Source organism: Haliotis cracherodii, unplaced genomic scaffold, assembly GCF_022045235.1.
Source record: "Haliotis cracherodii isolate W230 unplaced genomic scaffold, xgHalCrac1.p SCAF_5, whole genome shotgun sequence".
NCBI lineage: Eukaryota > Metazoa > Mollusca > Gastropoda > Lepetellida > Haliotidae > Haliotis > Haliotis cracherodii.
The window spans coordinates 64,659,895-64,681,918 of NW_027266308.1; the positions used below are offsets into that span (position 1 = coordinate 64,659,895).

Sequence of the window (22,024 nt, forward strand, 5' to 3'; positions counted from 1 at the left end):
ACACAGGATGTGCCCCATTACACATGCACCAGGGGTAGATTCAACAACAAATTCGTATGTAGCCAGCCATACTCCCGAGGCAAGAGCTTCCACTCGCCTTTTATCAAAGTCTTGTTTCCACCCTTGCTGCATCAAGCCCACTTTCCTGTGCTAAATATGACTGGAGTATTTCATAGATTGATAGTCCAATGAGAAAACGTTTCACAAAATCAACATCCACGACTGGTACACCTTCGTATGAAAGTGATTTACCGCTGCCTGTCTTTTTTGACACAAATGTCTTTTTCATCTTTTAAGCTCCCCTCCTCCTCAACGATTGCCAATGTTTTTGTGTCCGGGATGAAATCTTGAATTATTTCATTATCTAATCAACTAGGTCGTAGCCTATGGTAGTCGCCATCTTTGTGAAGCTATACGAGATAAGAACAGTGAACTGATTGGATATCACGTTTCATTACAAGGGGCACAACTCATGATCTACATGAGGTGGCGCCAGGGTTGAGCCTAGAAAAGTGGCCTTGATGTGGCAAGGGTAGAAACTAAGCTTTGATATAGGTTAGTGGACACGCTTGCCTTGGGAAAATGGTCGCCAGCAGGGCTTGCTCCTTTTTAAAGTTCCTAACCTTCTCCAAATATACTGGCCTACAACTAAAGGATGAGGATGCTGCAAAGGGGCCTAACCTGAGGTCGTGTAGCCACAGAGCAGGGCTCTGAAAAGTTTAGAACCCAACCATGAAACGCCTCTATCTTCGGCATCAAACTCACCAGACTTGGTACCACTTTCATCTCCGACTCCCCTGACCACCTCCAGCTGTGCGGGGGTGAAGAAATCTGTCGCTGCACGGCTGCCGGAACTACTTTACTTCCGCCCTTCTTCTCCACCCCGTCATCCTTGGGACTCTTGCTGCGCCTCCTCTCCACCTTCTTCTTTGGCTTGGGGTTTTCTGGCTTGGATTTGTTGTCTCCTTTTGGCTTCTTGCTGACGGAGTTCCCACCAGCGGCATCCTCGGGGATTTCCTTGTCGTGTTTGGTGTAGCTGGAGAACGCACAGTCGTGGGAGTTGTCGGGGTTGTGGATGAGGACCTTCACCTGTGCGTGGGGGACGGGGACGGGGAGATGGTGGGGCAGCAAGCAGGGGTCGATAGACTGGTGCAGCACCGGCGGGTTTGGCTGGTAGAATCCTCCACCGTAGTAACCTGCAATTCCACACACAATCAACATACAACATGTACAACCCTGTGGTAGAAACTAACATTCTCAGTCCACTAGTCCTTATAATGATAACATACAGCAAAACACTTAAAAATGGCAAATTTCTACTAGTCCTTATGATACCTTAACAATTGGGCAGTTTGGCAATTTCTAACGCTGCAACCCTGCACTACATCAACCTGATCAGCAACTAGTCCTTACAATAACATATAGCAAAAACCCTTAATGAAAAGAGTGAGGTGAGGTGAAATGGGGTTTAACGTTGCGTCCAAGATTATTGCACTTATATAGCGACGTGCATGTACGTGTGTGTTTGTGTGGCTGCTTGTACTAGTCCGGACTGATGCCGATTTATAGTGCTAGCTCACTGAGATACCATGCCGCAGTTTAACATGAATACCCCACTCAGACACAGTATACTGACACAGAGCCGACCAGTCCTTGTTTTAGCCTCTAAATGCAGAGCACCAGACAGGGTAACAACAAGTACCATCTTTTAACGACTTTTGGTATGGTGCGGCCGGGGACATTCCGCGCTCTGGGCAGACGATCTGCCACTCAACCATGGAGGCGGTCTAATGAAAAGGGTAAATTTCTACTAGTCCTTAATATACCCTAACTATTAGGCAGTTTGGCAAGGACCATAGGACCAGTGCCAATTTCTAATCCTGTATTATGCTCTGAAAAAGAACAGATCTACAGTATTCATTCACAAGGGACTGATAATCCGCAATTTCGGGTTTCAGGTAAGTTATTCTAGAACTCATTGACATTTTAAGAGAGAAAACGAAAAAAATCACGTCATTAACAATAGATGACGTCACATCTTGTTTTTCTCAACACTGAAGAAATGTGACGTCATGTGATATGGACTTTTCAGTGAAGGCTTAATCAATATAATGCAGTTCATTAATACATGTAACAGTAATCATCTAATCAATAGGATTGTTATTAAATAGTGAACTGATTTAGCTGAGGTGAAATGGGGTATAACTATCAGGTTCCAAATAGTTGAACTTACATAGCGACAAACTGAATAAGACAATTATTGATTTTGGAGAACAACAACATTAATGTTCAAGTGAAAAAGTGAGTGAAAGTTGTTCAACACTGCAGCCAGCAATAATTCAGCAATAGAATAAGGACCTGTATATACATTATAAGACCAACACAGGCAAACCAGTGAGTGAAAGCATGAGCATCGATTCATGTCACTCTGGGTTCATGTTGGTTGGTTGGTTTGTTGTTTAACGCCGCACTAAGCAATATTCCAGCTATATGACGGCGGTCTGTACATAATCAAGTCTGAACCAGACAATCCAGTGATTGATATCATGAGCATTAATTTGATCCATTCAATTGGGATCGATGACATGCATCAACCAAGTCAGCGAGCCTGGCCACCCGATCCCATTAGTCGCCTCTTACGGCAAGCATAGTTGCCTTTCACGGCAAGATTTGGTTGCTGAAGACCTATTCTACCCCAGATCTTCACGGGTCCTGGTACAAGGAGATGCTGTCGGTCAAGTCTCTAACCTGCGATTGTCTCGCATGACAGTCATATTTACCCTTTCGTAGCTACAGCTTTCATTTATCTTCACACAATTACGTTTTGTTTTGTTTCCTGTTTAACCCTGCAGACAGCAATATTTCAGCAGTATCACAGCTGTCTGTAATTATCGTGTTTGGTTGAGAAAAAACAGTGGTTTATATAATGAGCAACATCCCATGTTATCTGGCTTCAATGATGTGCAACCAGGTCAGAGACAGACATGGCTACGAGTCCGTTAGTCCAAGGCAAGTGAAAATATATAGGGTCCAGTAGTTTTCCGACAAAATCTAGTTATATTAGCTAGACCATAGTCCAAAATGAGGCGCGAACTAGTTGTACGGTGTTTAACCCTACAAGTCACTGAACCTGAACCCAGATCCACAGGGACAGTGTCCACTAGTATGCAAGCCTGGACCAGATTTGTTAATGTTAAAGGTCTAATAAGGGCTAGAAGAATTTCAAACATTTTGGAGGGTATTGCTCATCAGAGGGAGGGTATGTCATCAATATTCGGGCTAGGAGACTTTCTTGGTTAATCTCCATCACTTACGACATGCATAGGTGAGTATGGTCAGACTTGATTGATGCATGTCATCATACCATTTGTGTAGATAGATACTCATGATGTCAGTCACTGGATTGTCTGGTCCAGGCTTGATTATTTACAGACCGCCATCACATAGCTGAGTACGACGTTAAACAAGAAACAAACAAATACTAAGTAGCACTATCATACTCACTGTAAGATGGAATAGTTGCGTGGTTGAATGGCACACTGAATGCGCTCCTGTAGGGAGACTGGTGGTTGTACGACATCATCTGAATGCTACTGAGACTCCCAATACCTCCGAGGGTCAAGGACTGGTACTGCCCCGCGGTGACAAACCTCTCCGAACCAGACCCACATGAGAAACCATTACACGGTGGAACACAGTTGTGACTGGATGAGAACATGGGCGTGAGGCAGTGTGGTGTCCGAGACAAGGGTTTCACTGGAGTGTGCGCTCCTACCACGTCCACAACACTGGATGGGCGGTCGTCACTGATTGTCTCGGATTCCGGTATTGTCGATGGTTTCTGGATGGCTGTCATCACAGTGGTTGTGGTCGTCTTAGATTCCTCACAAATCTGTTGTTCTTTCTTGGAGATGCAAACACTGGCTTGAGTTGTACAGCACACGGTGGAGCCCAGCCCATCCACCCACCGAGCTACAGGGTGATGCTTGCTCGCTATTGATACTCGTTTCCATGAAACACAAAAGCGGTCTATCCGAGCAGCACGTTCCAAACTCGGCCTCACATCCTTTGTGGCAGCCATCAATGCCTTTGCGTTTAGATTGGCTATTCTTTTGCCAGTTTTTCCAACCAAGTTCATTTTATCTTTCATTCTTTTTTTTAAATCATCTTTCTTGTCCTTTTTCTTTTTAATATTTGATTTTTTATCTGTGGTTTTGTCTTTAGCTTTACATTTTGGTAATAATTTCCTAATTTTTTTCAAAGTCTTTCCTTTGGAATCAATCTTATTTTTATTTTTATCCAATTTGGCATTTTTCTTCTTTTCTTCAATTTTTACCTTCCTATGCTTGATAATCTCCTCTCGTTGTTTCTTCACATCCTCAACTTTTTCTTTACAGGATTTATCCTTCTCCTTGACTGATTTGCATGCTTTGTCCTTTGTGGATTTATCTTTGGGCCCCGTCTTGTCCCTCCCCGATTTATCACTGGACTGAGCATTGGACTCTTCCTTATTCTGTTTAGCTTTCTTTGGAGTAGCAGGAAGTTTTTCAAACATGATATTGACTCTGGCAGAGGCATTGAGACTCGCCTCTCGCTTCAGTCGCATGAACTGATACACATTAAACTCTTTCTTGGGCTTCTTCACTTTAACTTTCATCTTCTTGGTCTTTGATGTCTCCTTGCTCACTGTGTTAGCAAATGACACAGACTTTTCTGTATTTTTGCCAGAATTAGAATCGTTGCAACTGGAACCCATCTTATCTTTTTTCTCTAATTTGATTTTTTTCTCCGTCTTTTCCTTCTTTCCTTGTTTCTTGTCTGGTTTGACAACCACGTTGTTGTTGGGTTCTTTCATCTCATCGTGCTTGCGTTTCTTGGCCTTGTGGTCTTGTTTGGACATGAGAGTGTCTTTGTTAGTCTCCAGGTACACCTGAATTACTGACTCATACATCGGATATGTGTCGTTATATGATACAAACTTCTCGCGCAGCTTGCGAGATCCAATGCTGTGTGCCTGTTTATATTTCTTCAGATTCTGAAACAAAAACAAGTCTCCATGAATTCAATTTTGGGGAGAGTCGAATAAGCTACTGTGGACACTTAATCTGTCCTTAGTGGTTCTAATGGTACAGGTATTAGTGGGGTAGCCTAGTGGTTAAAGCATTTGCTCGCCACGTGAAGACTCGGGTTTGATTCCCCACATGGGTACAATGTGTGAAGCCAATTTCTGTTGTCCCCTCCCGTGATATTGTTGGAATATTGCTAAAAGCGGTGTAAAACCCACCTCACTCACTCTAATAGGGACAGGGAGAGCACTTATTGATCAATGTTAAAAGTACTTCTCTCTAGGTAAGACATGATGAATGCAGTTGTACAGAAAATCATTTCATTTGTGTTCCTTAATTTTTGGTCAGTTTAGAACAATTCATTGTCTTCATTAGCGAGTGAGTGAGTATTGTTTTACGCCGCTTGTCGCAATATTTCAGCAACATCACAGTGGGGAAAACCAGAAATGGGCTTCACACATTATACCCATGTGGGGAACCGAAAAGACCAGTGACGAAAGAACGCCTTAATCTCTAGGCTACTCAGAGCCCCCATTATCATGTTTAAGTATTTGTTGCAGGATAAACATGAGGTAAAACATTGTAATCCTGCAGAACAGTGTCCATGGCCTCGTCTTGATGAGCAGCATAATAACTGGTTTGTTGGGTCCAAGTTTGATTACCTGGAGGGCCCCTAACAGGGCGGGAACACTGCGGTCAGCGGCAGGAAACAACATTCAGTCACATACTCATGGTGATGTGTCTCTACAACTCGGCGCTAAGCAGTACTCAGCTCTGACTATACAAGGTTGGTTGGTTGGTTGATTTGTTGTTTAACACTGCACTCAGCAATATTCCAGCTATATGACGGCGGTCTGTGAAATAATTGAGTCTTGACCAGACAATCCAGTGATTGACATCATGAGCATCGATCCCCGCAATAGGGATCGATGACAAGCATCAACCAAGTCAGCGAGCCTGACCACCAGATCCCGTTAGTCGCCTTTTACGACAGGCATAGTCGCCTATTACGGCAAGCATGGGTTGCTGAAGACCTATTCTACCCCGGAATCTTCATGGGTAGACTATACAAGGAGCCAGAAGAGAGTGAGTGTTGATCATGCCTTACAATTATGTTTTGAAGGGATGTGGGGAAAAGTATCACTTTTACAAGTTTTTTCCACCACAGATAGAAAATTACAATAATCGAAAAGTATATGGTATTGACTGACATGAAAGATTGTCTTGAGTGCAGTTCTAACACTTCAAAAAAGGAACAGTACAGAGAGTTGAACAATCCATGACAATGAGGCCCAATTACACACTTTCAGCTAGGTCAGTCACTGACCAATACTCATTTCACTCAACTCTTACAACAAGCATGTGGTGCCAATGTCATGCCATGATTGACACAGGATCTACCAGGTCAGACACTGACCAACACTCAATCCACTTTTCCAGCAATAGAAATTGGCACTCGTCCTATAGTCCTTACCAAACTGCCCAGTTGTTGAGGTTCATAAGGACTAGCAGAAATTTGCCCTTTTTAAGGGTCTTGCTGTATGTTATCATTATAAGGACTAGTGGACTAAAAATGTCTCTCACAACAAGCATGTGGTGCTGTCAGGGCAGGATTGACACAGGACCTGACAGGTCAGAGGCTGACCACCCAATGGCAATGACCTGGCAACTCTTAAACAAGCATGTACTTCACGACAACCTCACGGGGTCTCTCAACCAAGAAAACAGGCAGAACATTCCTCAAGACTGCATAACAAATTCCTATACTGCAGGTGCATTGTCTGCACATTCACATAGTATTCATTCAGAGGAACAGGTAAAGCCCTGACCTACTGCTTGCACATGTAGATAGAGATCAGGGGTTTACCTGCACACCATACAGCTGAGTGGACCCAAGCCTCCATACTTCACTGTGCACAGGGACCACGCCCCCAGCCTGCCCTCACAGAGATAACACTCTAGTCTCAGTCTGTGCAAACAACTTTATAGCCTACTTACAAATGTCCACCAGATAGAAACTTACTTCACTACTACCGCATAGTACTACCATAATGAACCCGCACGAACACACATATCCACGGGCAGGTCAGCTAGATGCATGTTGTCACTGAACACTATCCTCTTGTGGAATGTGTATTGAAAGCATAGCAGACTGGTAAATGGAGTATTTTCATATTATCCAATAAATCCATTTACAAACTTAACATATTTTTACAAGAAACTTTATCTGATTTTTAGGATATTAGAGAGATCCTGGTCCATTTAGACAGTTCCTACAGTACTAAACATACATACATATATATATTGTGCAGTTTTCCTTACTACATAGCAACTCTACATATTAGAGTCAAAAGTGACAGTGTCCCAGTATAAATGGGTATAAGGTCTCAGTATAATATGCTAAACTAATTTATTTATATATTTTTACCTTTCAGGCAGCTATGTTAAGTTAATACTTTATTATCTAAATAATTAAAAAATACAGTATATGTGTGTATAAGGTCTCAGTGTTATATACTCAAATATTATACTGTGACCATTCAGGAAGCCATGTTAACTTAACAATTTATGATTTCAATAATTAATACAAGGAGGTGTGAAACCTTTCAAGAAAACTATTTTCAGAATCATAACCTTTTCAAGCTTCACATTATATTTACAATAAGGTACAAGCTACTGCACTTAGTTGGTTTTAATTGAACAGCTTGCAAATACTCAAAACCAATACGTAATTTTAGAAATTAAGTTTTTTTAGATAAAATATGAAATTGTTGTGACACAGGTGGTAAATTAGGTGACAGATGTAGTTGTATACGAATGCTATTCAGACAAACTCATATAGGATCGTAACTGGCAGTGCGCTCTTCTGGACTGACTACCGCAGCATACATACAGACGAACAACCAGATTCCCATATAGGCTGTCGGCCGACATCGCAAAATACATGCCTAGAAAACGTTTAGTACGCTTTTGTGAAGACCGATATCCACTTATATGTGTTGCCTTCGTCAAAAATAAACACTCTAGAATGAGATATATATTATGGTTAGTCTAGTTCACTCACGGATCTCGAGATATGCGACAAAATACTTCAGACCCCTTCGGAAATTGAGAGAAATTTGCACGAATTTTTTCACTCGACTAACTTATTTCTGGTAATTCACCGCGATATCCTTATCTGATCTCTCCCAACAAGACATAGTCATCTTCGTAAATGTTCATAGATACGGTATATAATAATTTTGATACCTGATCTTTCGCCTTGTTCGCACACGCAGCGACAACTGGGCTTGCCTTGCCTCCGTGTTTCCGAGCTTCGGTCGCCATCTTTCCGAGGCTTGACGTGACGAGCTTCGGCTGGCCGGTAGAGGGCGCGCTGTCAGGTAGTTTAGTTCGCGGAAAGCAATGCGGTCGCAAGCATCTGCCTGTATAATTATGCATCATACTCCGTCTAAATAACCTTACTCGTCCCCAAATACAAAGGAAAACCAACCATGCATTACACAATAAGAGCTCACACGGCTTTAGGCATTAATTTCTTCCTTCGTGTAGGGTTTGGTATTTTAATCATGACGACTTTTATTGGTGGCAGACCATAAAGCCTGCAATATTGAGTGAATACATTTCTCTCGTATATCAAGCGGCTTATTCATTGATAATTTAATTGTGATTGTGTCTTTTTTAATTAAAGGAACCGAAGCAATATTGATGAATTATCACCCGCGAAAGAAAAAACGCGTGTACGTCGAGGAAAGGAGCTGAAAACCCGAATGTGTGAAAATACACACTATCTCAGAATCAACAGTTTATTAATAAACGTACCACGGAAGTATTTACCGCTTAATTATTCAAATATATTTTCATGACGTAAATGATGCAACCGTTGAAAACTCGATTAATATGACCATATGTCATGACGCACACATGTATGCATGTTTAAATGTAAATGTCCACAACGGAAGCCACGTCGGCAACAACGTGGCAATTATTGGTCTAACACATGATCTATCATTGTAGTTATTTTGAAATAGTGTTAGTCTAATCACACAGTAGAACAACGACCCTTTAATTAGGATCTGTATGGTCCAATCAGTCCCGGCCTTGTATTAACCCCGACATTAGGAACCATCACCGGACGACTGTAACAAGAATAAGTTAGTTGTTTCTTACGGAAAGTAGACATTCTTACAAGTGAAACAGATTTATCTTGTCTGAATATCGAGTATTATCGACCACATTGTAGTGCCGACCTACAGATCATACTGGGGCGGTGGGGTAGCCTAGTGGTTAAAGAGTTTGCTAGTCACGCCGAAGACCCGGGTTCGAGTCCCGACACGGGTGCAATGTTTGAAGCTCATTTCTGGTGTCCCACGCCGTGATATTGCTGGAATATTGCTAAAAGCAGCCTCAAACCATACTCACTCACAGATCATACGGCCGACTGATGTGCCTGTCCAGTTGCAAGTCCGATTGCTTTCTTGCAATATGCAAACATAATCATTCCAAACAATTCGTCTAATATCCTTCTAGAGAATCTTCGGAGCAAAGCATGCTAGTTCGCCTTACGTGTTTGCTTTCCTAAACACGGGAAGAATTCACTGCAGAAAAGTGACGAGAAGGGGTGTTCGTGACAAGAAGGGAGTGTTCGGGACAAGAAGGGGTGTTCGTGACAAGAAGGGGTGTTCGTGACAAGAAGGGGTGTTCGTGACAAGAAGGGGTGTTCGTGACAAGAAGGGAGTGTTCGTGACAAGAAGGGGTGTTCGTGACAAGAAGGGATGTTCGTGACAAGAAGGGGTGTTCGAGACAAGAATGGGTGTTCGTGACAAGAAGGGGTGTTCGTGACAAGAAGGGGTGTTCGAGACAAGAAGGGGTGTTCGTGACAAGAAGGGGTGTTCGTGACAAGAATGGGTGTTCGACGATATGAGAAAATAAGCAATGCAATGAAAACGCTATTTTCTTCGGACCGAAATATTTGACCGATTGAGCGGCACAAAGTACTCTTAACGTTCTAAGAAATAATGAGGCGACTGTCTCCCATAACGCACGTTGGTGTTTATAGATACTGTTCATGTTCTCTACTGCAATAAAACAGTGAGTATACACTCGTTAGTATATGTTTGTCTCTTTATATGACACTATGGCTGATATATTTTCGAAGTGACTGAAAAATTTAACTCACTCACTTAATTGTTGCCCCAAAGTCATTTCGAAATTTTGCGAGCGACATTTGTTGAAACAATAATAATCAAACTTAATGAAAAAAAACCCCACAAATACGAATACACTGACATGATTACTATAAGTTTGCATATTGTACGTAGCATAGATCGATGCTCATGATGTCAATCGCTGGATTGTCTAGTCCAGACTCGATTATTTACAGACCGCCGTCATATAGATAGAATATTGCTGAATGCGGCGTTAAACAACAAACAAACAACGAAGCATAATTCTATATATCAGCATAAATCGAGCATATATCGACCTCTCAGCATACATACATACATACATACATACATACATACATACATACATACATATATATATATATATATACATATATATATATATATATATATATATATAGTGCTATACATCTACAAATCAAACACACAAGCGTTGGTAATAATTTCCTTGTTCAGACTTCGTTGAACGGTTCTTGATCGGAACAGACATTATCAAAAAACTATGTAATACAGTTGTATTAGTTTTTACAATTGTTACATTGTAGAAGAAAACTATCAATGCCAGGTTATCACAGTAACAGCTGCTCGAATACGTCCACACTAGTTAGGTTAAAGGGTAGACCTCCGCTGACTCTTGATGGACCGCCTCCGTGGTCCAGTGGTAGAGCGTCCGCCCGGATACCGAAGGTCCGGGGTTCGATCCCCGGGTGCGTCATGCAAAAGACGTTAAAAGATGGTATTTGTTGTTACCTTGTCTGGCGCTCGGCATAAAGGGGCTAAACAAGGTGTTGTCGGCTCGGAGTCGGTATACTGTGTCTGAGTGGGGTATTCATGTTAAACTGCGGCATGGTATCTCAGTGGGCTAGCACAATAAATCGGCATCAATCCGGACTAATACAAGCAGTCACAAACACACGTGCCTGCACGTCGCTATATAAGTGCACAAATCGTTAAACCCCATTTCAACTAACCTCTCTGTCATGATGAATAAAAACAATACAAACAATGACGAATGACATAGTTGCACATCTCGTTCTGGATGGTTGACGATAAATGTACCGAATGAGACAAGGATCAACATATGGCGCCCATCTGGGGATTAGGATATCGGTGTAAGTAATGGCAATTAAGTAATGGTCGCTATGACAATACATACCTTCGTATCGACATACTAAGTATTTATCTATATATTGACATGCCTTATATGCAAATAATACTAAGTACATACATACTGTCTTATTTTACAGTGTATTATTGGTCACGGTGTCTTTAGTTGCCGTATACGGTGTCATATTAGGTTTACTATTGGGTGAGGCGTGGTTTTAAAATAAATGTCTTTGCACATCACAATTGATAATATTAAAACACAAAACTGTGTCGAATAACGAATTTCTGTACCAGAATTTTCATGTGAAATATGTGACGTGGATGTTGGAAAATCCAAGATGGCTGTTACTAACGGTATACCGCCTCAAATTAGGTCAGTAACAGTGAGTATGGTTTTACGCCGCTTTTAGCAATATTCCAGCAATATCACGGCGGGGGACACCAGAAATGGGCTTCACACATTGTACCCATGTCGGGAATCGAACCCGGGTCTTCGGCGCGACGAGCGAACGCTTTAACCACAAGGCTTACCGACCGCCCTAGGTCAGTAACAACCAGATTTTACAATGCCGGGGTCCCGGCTGTGCAATCAAAATGGTTCGGTTTCCTTGATCTATCACCTGAATTTATATCATGTCCGTACCATTTTGGAAGAGGGAAATTAGAGTGTTCGTGAAAGACATTCATGTTAACTGTATCATCCTATACTGAAGACGTGAAAATCAACAAACTCAAATCTGTTTGCATGTGAGTGACAGCTTCGAACGAGGGGCAAGATCACCACCGGAATAAGAAAAGACAACCGTGATCTACTCACAGCGTTTTACGCTAGAGATGGGGAATGTTATTGTTCACATTTGGGATACTTTGGGCCACATAATCAGAAAACAAACTTCTACGGAGTTTTCGAATGATTTGTATCGGAAATGTTCACTTTGAGTGATCCGGTAGTGCTGTCGTGAAGATACAACTCCCGAAACAGTGCCACAAAATACGTTTCGAACGAAAGGGACACTGATGGCACAACCGGATCATTCCAAGTAGGTCTAGATATCTGACCAGATAGTTTAAACTGACTTCATTTCACCAAGCTTATCCATTTACGTTAAATCAAATTGAAAGTTGCGTAACTGGTCGGGTGCGTCACGCTCATGGGGACCCTCGATCGGTAGTCGTACATTGTAAATGGATATAGCTCGATTATATAATGTCTGTAGCTCTATGCATAACCTACATAGAGTGTAAACCGCATTTTGATGCGTGTGACTATCTTGTTTGGTTTAATAAAGTGTTTGTAAACATCTCTCGCTCTCATGAGATTGCTTCAGTTCTGCCTTGTAGTCGCAATATGAATGGCGTCTCGCGTTTTTTTTTTATGAATGAAAAAAGTAGCCCCGGTGTGACAGAGGTCACGGTTATCCAATCAAAACGAATAAAACAATGTCAACCTTGTACGACACACTTGTGACATACGGATTTAGTATCTTACCACCTGTATCTTCACCACGTGGGTAATAATAATGATTCCATTACATGGGGCACGCGTGGCCAAGTCGATTCGCTGTGCAGTGTTGCGTCTCTTGGGCACGCCTGAAACCTATGATTGTGGGTTCGAATCCCGGTTCGCCCCCATTACGTTTCTAGGTTTGCCAGCACCATACTCGTGCTCGTGGGTTTCACTGAAGTGGTAAACGTCTGAGACCTGCATCACTTCGGGCTTTCCTCCCACATTAAGCTGACACGCCGTGATATAACTGGAATACTGTTAAAAGCGGCGTTAAACCAAACTCACTCACTCACTTACTCATTCCATTACATATTTAGTAAATTTACATAAAGCCATGTTTAATATGTATCTTCATATTTGAATACTACTAAATACATACATATTGTATATAAATCGATAATTAAGCATATGCCTACACCTTATCATACTTAATATTCACTTGAAATTTGCATAACTTGTATAGCCCTTACTATTGTCAATATGCTTCATATGATCAAACTTACTATTTATGCATCTTTGAATACTGTATAGTTTCATACTTGCATTCTTATACATTTTGTCATGCTTAATATATATCTTCATATTTAAATACTTAATAAATAGTTTCATATTCAAATACTGCAGTTTCTGTCCACATATTGCCATGCTTAATATATAGCTTCATATTTGAATCCTTCATATTTTCATATAATTTTCACCGCTAATTTCCTTTTACGCCCAATGGAATCTGTTTCGGCGGATAATCGAGACTGGTTATTCTCTCTATTTACTATATACCTTCATATTTGAATACTCAATGAATAATTTCACATTTTCATACACCTACATGTCATACATAGTTTACATACGAACGCTTCTAGCTGCTCCTTCTCCCCTCTCACATAGCAACTACAAAAGATAGAAAGTCGTTCCATTACTCAAACACAGATACCGTAAACACTGCTTCCTCCACGAACACCGTAAAGGGATTGCAAAACAGCCGACGGCAGTATAAACACATGTACACGATGGTCATAAAAGACATGTCATTCGGACAACCACTTCTTTTCCGCCGTTCTTTCAACTTATATCCGTAACAGATCAAACAATACTTACTTATATAATTATATATAATCTAATGTGTTTGTGTTGTTAAAAGCCGCACCCAGCAATATTCCAGCTATATAACGGCGATCTGTAAATAATCGAGTCTGGACCATTCAATCCAGTGATTGTATTATAGAAATAGAAGCGACAAAAGACTTTCCTAGATCATAAGACATCTGTGCTAAAAGCAGAGCCCAGTGTGCGTTTCCGACTATATCATAGGCATGTGCGTCTGAATCACGATCAAATAGGGATGCTCTACATGGGTCAATGTATCTATGTTTCCATAGAAGGGCACCAAAAAAGATCATTTACAACCACCTCTTGAACACTTCCGTGTTTGAGTCAACGCCATGGAGTGGCCGCGAGACGATCGCCTAATCCCTACTTAGTAGGGCATTGTATGTACAACGCGGAACAAACAGAATATGACATAGAATCACGTCACAATGTTACCATTGAATGCAATCGGATTGCATTGACGTAATGCTAGACGCGGAGGGACGGTAAGCGAGTGGAATTTGACATGGCGTTTGTGTGTTGCGTCACTTGTGTAATGGTGGTTATCTGGGTATTAACCTGTCGCGCTGCACCGGCTCGTGGCTTTGTATCTGTCGCCTTATTATCTACTGATGTAGGTCTTGAGTAGGTTTCCATTCTACCAGTGTCCATGTGCTGATCATATCTGCCCTTCATGCACATCTTGTCGCAGGTCTCTCGCAGCGGTAGAAATTGGCACTCGTCCTATAGTCCATGTCAAACTGCCCAATAGTTAAGGTATCACAAGGGCTAGTAGAAATTTGCTCTATTTAAGGGTTTTGCTACATGTTATCATTATAAGGTTTAGAGGACGAAAACTTTGTTTCGTGGTGCCTATTGCCACGTTAGTGAGCAGGGTTAGAAACTAACAATTTTTGTCCACTAGTCCCTATAATGATAGCATATAGCAAAACCCTTAAAATGGGCTAAATTCTACTAGTCCTTAGGATACCCTTACTATTGGGCAGTTTGGTAAGGACTATAGGACTAGTGCCAATTTCTAACGCTGGTGAGTGAGTATGGGTTTACACCGCTTTTAGCAATGTTTCAGCAATATCACAGCGGAGGACTCTAGAAATGGGCTTCACACATTGCACCCATGTGGGGAATCGAGCCCGGGTCTCCGGCGTGACAGCGAACGCTACGCGTTTACGATGGGCACTTGTATAGCGACGTGTGTGTACATGCGTGTGTGTGTGTGCTTGCGTGCATGCGTGCCTGCGTACGTACGTTAGTCCGGACTAATGTCGGTTTTAAAACCATGCCGCAGTTTAACATGAATACCCCACTCAGGCACAGTATACTGTCGCCGAGCCGACCAGTCCTTGTTTTTCCCCTTAATGCGAGCGTTGGACAGGGCATCAACAATTACCACCTTTAAACGTCCTTTGCTATGAATCGACTTGGGATCGAACCATCTCCGTTCAACTCTGCGGACAGACGCTCTATCCACTAGACCACCTATTTCCAATACAACGCTGCTTGTTTCACAGACAGAACTAGCATTTTCTCCAAACCGATGTAGTCTTGGAACCGTTTCCCCTGATAATAGAGGGTGAATATCACTTCACTGCTGCTTTAAATGCTTTTAGAATTAAATATTTACCAAAGACTAAATACATTAAAAAATATAAATGTCATGAAAAAATAAAATCAATATGCTTGTTTATATATTATGCTCATAACAGAACAAAGTAATTGTTTAACAATGTATAAAATTTGAAAATTGTTTTATATACATATTGGCATATGACCTTCAAAATGAATAAAGTATTGATTGATTGAACTAAAATGATGTTTCGGCCGGGACTGAGATGGGCCGAGCACAATGTTTGTCTTCGATTCCGTTTCTACTGTTAGACAAAGGAACGCGCCATGTTACGTCTTTACAGTCAAACATTCGGAGCAGTGACGACCTAAGTGGAACTCGGAACTGCTACCTAACTGACTGGTGGCACCATGTAATTACATGTGACACCACCAAACTGCACGCGACAAGTGACACCACCAAACTGCACGCGACAAGTGACACCACCAAACTGCACTCGACAAGTGACACCACCAAACTGCACGTGACAAGTGACACCACCAAACTGCACGCGACAAGTGACACCACCAAACTGCACTCGACAAGTGACACCACCAAACTGCACGTGACAAGTGACACCACCAAACTGCACGTGACAAGTGACACCACCAAACTGCACGCGACAAGTGACACCACCAAACTGCACGTGACAAGTGACACCACCAAACTGCACGTGACAAGTGACACCACCAAACTGCACGCGACAAGTGACACCACCAAACTGCACGCGACAAGTGACACCACTAAACAAACGTCACGTGACTAGTGGCACCACTAAACAAACGTCACGTGACTAGTGACACCAACGAAAATTCAAGTGACTTGTGACACCAACAAACGTCAAGTGACTTCTGACTCTAAATAACTACACATGACGAGTGACTCCAGGGACCACAGCTTTCAACATGATTTGAGAAAGACGGTCGCACGAAGACCCTTTAAGGCACACATGGTATCGTGATCTGTCAAGAGGGCAAAATAAACACATTTGATGTTGAAGCATAATAAGACTGCGAAGAAATGCATTCTTGATGGACAAGAAGAAATTTAGTCTTTGAAGAAGCGTGGTGAACCAAATACATCAATGTTTTTTTATTGCACAAAAGCAACAATGTTAACTAAGGTTGTTGACAATAAGCAGCAAATTTAGCCAACTTGTCCTCCATCAACTCAAGCAGGCACCAGTTGTGTCCATTGACTTGATAAAAAGTGTACGAATGTACACTGAATTGGAGAAAGAACTTGGAGCTCGCCCGCTTCTTTTAATCTTTCCAATGCAGTTTCGAAATGTCACTCAAAGGAACTATTTCAAGACGAATAAGAACAGAGTAAGATACTCGAATTCTCGTGTTTTTGTAACAGATAGTGGAAAACGGCTCTCACATTTCAACCATGCTTACTTTTTTGGGGCTTTTGTACCGGTATAGAATCTTCATCAGAACTGGATCGGGAAATAAATGACGATTTTAATAAGTGAGTGAGCATGGTTTTACGCCGCTTTTAGCAATATTCCAGCAATATCACGGCTGGGGACACACAAATGGGCTTCACAGATTGTACACATGTCGGGAATCGGACCCGGGTCTATGGCGTGAAGAGCGAACGCTTTAACCACTAGGGTACCCCACCGCCCCCGGCGTGACGAGCGAACGCTTTAACCACTAGGCTACCCCACCGCCCCGGCGTGACGAGCGAACGCTTTAACCACTAGGCTACCCCACCGCCCCGGCGTGACGAGCGAACGCTTTAACCCCTAGGCTACCCCACCGCCCCGGCGTGACGAGCGAACGCTTTAACCCCTAGGCTACCCCACCGCCCCGGCGTGACGAGCGAACGCTTTAACCACTAGGCTACCCCACCGCCCCGGCGTGACGAGCGAACGCTTTAACCACTAGGCTACCCCACCGCCCCGGCGTGACGAGCGAACGCTTTAACCCCTAGGCTACCCCACCGCCCAGGCGTGACGAGCGAACGCTTTAACCACTAGACTACCTCACCGCCCTCGATTTTAATAAGGATCATCGTGATCACTTAGCAAGGAGGAACGACATGAACCGTCACGCCATATCAGATAACTAACGTTGTCCGTTACACGTTGAATTCCAGGCGTTATGTCGTAAAACTATAAGCCAAAGCGGGATGCCATCAACACGTGTTACTTCCGCCCTAGCTTCACGATCTAATCTTCCACATGGCGATTACAATCTGGTCTTACAGATTTCACGACGGTTCCCACTCCTGTCGAGTCTCGTTTCAACCTGTACTAAAAGAACTGTTTTCAGACATATTTGAAACATTGAGCGTTTTAATTGTTTGGCTTGTGTCACAACGACATAATTTCTCCAGGAGATGTATGGACACGAGAGCCTAACATGCAATAAGCCTGGAAGATCGCCTCAGGACGTGATATAGTCTGTTTACCCACTCGCTGGTGATCCATTAAGTCCATACTGAAGCGAGTGTAGGTGCTAACCACAGTGGGAATCTAAGACGGATGGCACTCAATTTCGTTATTGAATTAAAACTTGATCTATCAGGTGTGTGCAGCAGGGAAGGCTAAACGTCAAATTATAGACGAGCTGGTACTTCTGCCGCACTTATTACCTGAATGACTGTCATTGTTATACCACTTATGTCGATTTGCAGATTGCTTTGCCTTAGACCTCCAATGGAATCTGGTTAGGCAGATAATCGAGACTGGTTATAGTCTCGTTGACGTTTTATATTTCTTCGTTTCCCGACGCTACAAATCTTTCACTTTATTGGAAAAGATGGAATATTCTGGTGCTTTATCCGACGAGAAAATCTGGATGAAGAATGGGTGTCCTGCGATGCCCGTCTTGCGCTTGGATGCGGATTTTCCTACGAAACTTCCTATTAAATATTTTCGATTTATATTTTTGACGTTAGCGAAAAACATAAGAACATACACGTTTTCGCTGTAATGATGCATTGTGGGACAAAATATATTTGTAAACGGTATGGGGTCAAACGGCAGAACATTCTTCAACACCTCTCTTACTTTTACAGACTCATCTTTCCTTAGATCGGTCATGTTGATAATTATTCAAGTTGAAGATATCACTTATTTATCATTCCAAACTGGCTTCCACGGGAGATATCGCTTGGGCGAGATCAAGCGATACATCCTAAAGTAGGAGATATCGCCACTATAAAATCGCAGCACCAAGCTTTGCATTCGTGACCGACTCGTGTCATTCCGGGACAACCCGAAAAGCCCCTCTCGTGGCCATTTTTTGCAACTGGGTTTCGTCTAAGCGCAAACGAGCATAGCTAAAAGAATTCGTTGTGATACTATTTAAAACACATCGGGAATTACGGTATTATACAGCATGTTTGAACACATTTATATTGGGTATATTTTAGATGCATGACATATGTGAAGTCAAAGATTATTCCTGAAGGATTCTTAGACCGAAGTACTTGAAGTCATACGCGCAGTCTGATTGGTTTGTCGTATTTACGCACATAACATTCATCGATAGGGGGACGAGTCTTGCAGACCATCGTGACATCATCTTGTCACCATGACGTCACAATCAAATGAAATCACTAATCTCTCTGCTACTGAAACTGGTTAGCTGTAATTTCTACACCAAATAAACTTGTTATTACTGTTTATATACTGTAAAAGTAAGTGAAAGAATGATATTAGCTGATAAATAGAATCTCACCCTCGTGTCTTTTGATATCAAATATATCAACACAAGTTGATAAAAGTTACAAAGCTTATTGACTTAGTCGATATATTGGATATAAAAACATGACGGCGAAATTCTCTATGAACCACCACCGTCTCTTGGACTGTTCAATGAGAGCAATGGGGGCATGTCATTGGCGTTTTAATTAAGTGAAGATTTTTCATGACTGTAGTTAATCGGTCATGTCATGAAAGATTAACTATATTAATATGAAAGAATCGGGTGTTCTTTAATTCCTTTTGAGCAGTATATCTGCATTTGTGTGGACTGACACGAGAATAGTGTATTCTGAGCCGCTCGCTAATTATAGTGCTTAGCGGAGACTAAACATCACTAAGGCTGAGGGTGAATGAATTAATGTTTAGTTATGGCTCGGCCAGACATACTTCGTGTCAAGTTCAACTCCAGCTGTACTCGAAGACAAAACCATATGTTCTCTTCATTCACCACGAATCGGGTTTTTGTTTTATCTCGGCGTGTTAACTTAATGTGGGAGAAAAGCTCAGCGATCCAGGTGGTAGACGTTATCGACCTTGGTGAAACCCAGAAACTCGCGATTACCTGATCCAGGCGCCAGTAAGGGACGTAACTCTGCATATCTAAATGCGCTACCTTTGACTACTGGACCACATGTGCTGAGCGACAGGAAGCCAGGAACCTATGCCAGGTGTTCGAGAAAGGCAAGTATTCCTGAGTGTGGTATTACCGTATAAAAACACAAAACATGCCTACTTGTACAGCGATTAAGTGACTTTGCATGTAGACATCAGCTGACATCTCCAATCTTGAGGTATCTGTGACAAAAATGATGCGCGATGTGATTCCCTATTTTGACCTGTACATGTTACCGTGTTTTGTAATTTTCAGGTGAACAATTTACTTGCCTGTACTTGTGTTTGTGACGGGTACCACCAGTGGGGCAGGATACGCTCACCTTTTCGCGAACACCTGGTATCATTACTATCTAATAGTGATTAAGAAACTCGTGCGCATGATATAGTCGGAATCGTGCAATGGTCTTTAGTAGAGATTTCTTGTGGAAAAGGTTTTCGTAGATAAAATCGTAGATTAAATGAGTGCGTACGGAATCGCTTGCTCTCCTTGTGTTCAACCGAGCAGTGAAGTTACGATGTCGTGAACGTATTGTACACACGAGTCGGCGACAGCGCATCACGACGTGGCGCCACACACAGCTGTTGAGCATCAGTTGCACATCAACACATCAACACAAGCTGTGCAAGCACCATGTGGGTGAAGACTTGTCCTTTGTCTCTCCCTGTTGGATACACTGCCGAAATGTCTACATCATCTGAACTGTATAACGCGAATCTCCTCCACCATTTCATCATCATCATCATCATCATAACCGTCGTCGCAATCATCACTGTTATCATCACATTATCATTACCACCGTCATCATCATCACCATCATCATCATCAACATTTTCATCATCATCATCATCATCATCATCTTCATCCGGGACGATGAGGTAGCAAAGTGGTTAAAGCGTTGTTTGTCACGCCGAAGACCCAGGTTCGATTCCCCACATGTGTGAAACCCATTTCTGGTGTCCCCCGCCGTGATATTGCTGAAATATTGCTAAAGCGGCGTAAAACCATACTCACTTCCCTATTTACAGACCGCCGCCATATACCTGGAATATTGCTGAGTGCGGCGTAAAACAACCAACCAACCAACCCCATTCACTCATCATCACTATCGACATACATAATCAACTTCATCAACAAGACAATACATCACGTACCATGGGAAATAATAACTAAGTCATGCCATCATAGTCGTCGTCGTCGACGTCGTCGTCGTCGACGTCGTCGTCGACGTCGTCGTCATCCCACCAAATAGGTCCCCAGTACCTCATTCAGACTACAATGGGGATCAGGTGGTACAGAGTGCGATCTGGCGGACTCGACTCTCAGATAGAGATAGAGAAGACACCTTCAGACAGGTGCACATACTGCATATAACACTATTTGGAACTCCACAAATAAACCTTTAGTCACAACACACGTGGTGAAATTGTGATTCAGTCGTCTTGCATTACTGGGCAGTATTTACATTATACTATTCAAAATATGTTAGTGATTGAGAGGGAGTAGAATAGGTCTTCAGCAACCCATGCTTGCCATAAAAGGCGACTTTGCTTGTCGTAAGAGGCGACTAACGGGATCGGATGGTCAGGCTCGCTGACTTGGATGATGCATGTCATCAATCCCAATTGCGTGGATCGATGCTCATGATATCAATCACTGGATTGTCTGGTCCAGATTCGATTATTTTCACAGACCGCCGTCATATAGCTGGAATATTGCTGAGTGCGGCGTTAAACGACAAAAAACCCCAAAACAAACATAGTGATTGAGAGAGTATGGTTTACGGTTTTTAACTATATTCAAATACTATCACAGCGTGGGACACCAGAAATGGGCTTCACACATTGTACCCATGTGAGGAATCAAAATATGAAATAAGATTAACTATAGTAATATGAAATAATCAGGTGGTCCTTAACTTCTTTTGAGTAGTATAGTTGAGCTACCAGAACTTGATGGGCCGGTTACCCATCTTTCTTTGTTTCTTTGTTGTTTACCGCTGTGCTCAGCAATATTCCAGCTATATGACGGCGGTCTGTAAATAATCGAGTCTGGACCAAACAATCCAGTGAATGACAGCATGAGCATCGATCTGTGCAATTGGGATACGA

The 22,024-nt window shown here is 42.3% G+C and overlaps 1 protein-coding gene across 4 annotated transcripts in view; it reads right to left on the minus strand.

The window, feature by feature from the left end:
- LOC139444182 (DNA ligase 1-like) overlaps positions 1–22,024 on the minus strand; it is a 61,658-nt gene that overhangs the window by 7,727 nt on the left and 31,907 nt on the right. For 3 of the 4 annotated variants that reach the window (XM_071225081.1, XM_071225082.1, XM_071225080.1), the window contains exons 2-3: positions 3,505–5,035; positions 766–1,196 (exon numbers count right to left, since the gene is read on the minus strand). In XM_071225081.1, the coding sequence (XP_071081182.1) occupies positions 766–1,196; positions 3,505–4,951 (1,878 nt within the window). In that variant the 5' untranslated portion in view covers positions 4,952–5,035. Of the gene's footprint in view, positions 1–765; positions 1,197–3,504; positions 5,036–8,315; positions 8,409–22,024 lie in introns of those variants that run through there. The other variant, XM_071225079.1, reaches the window with a different exon arrangement.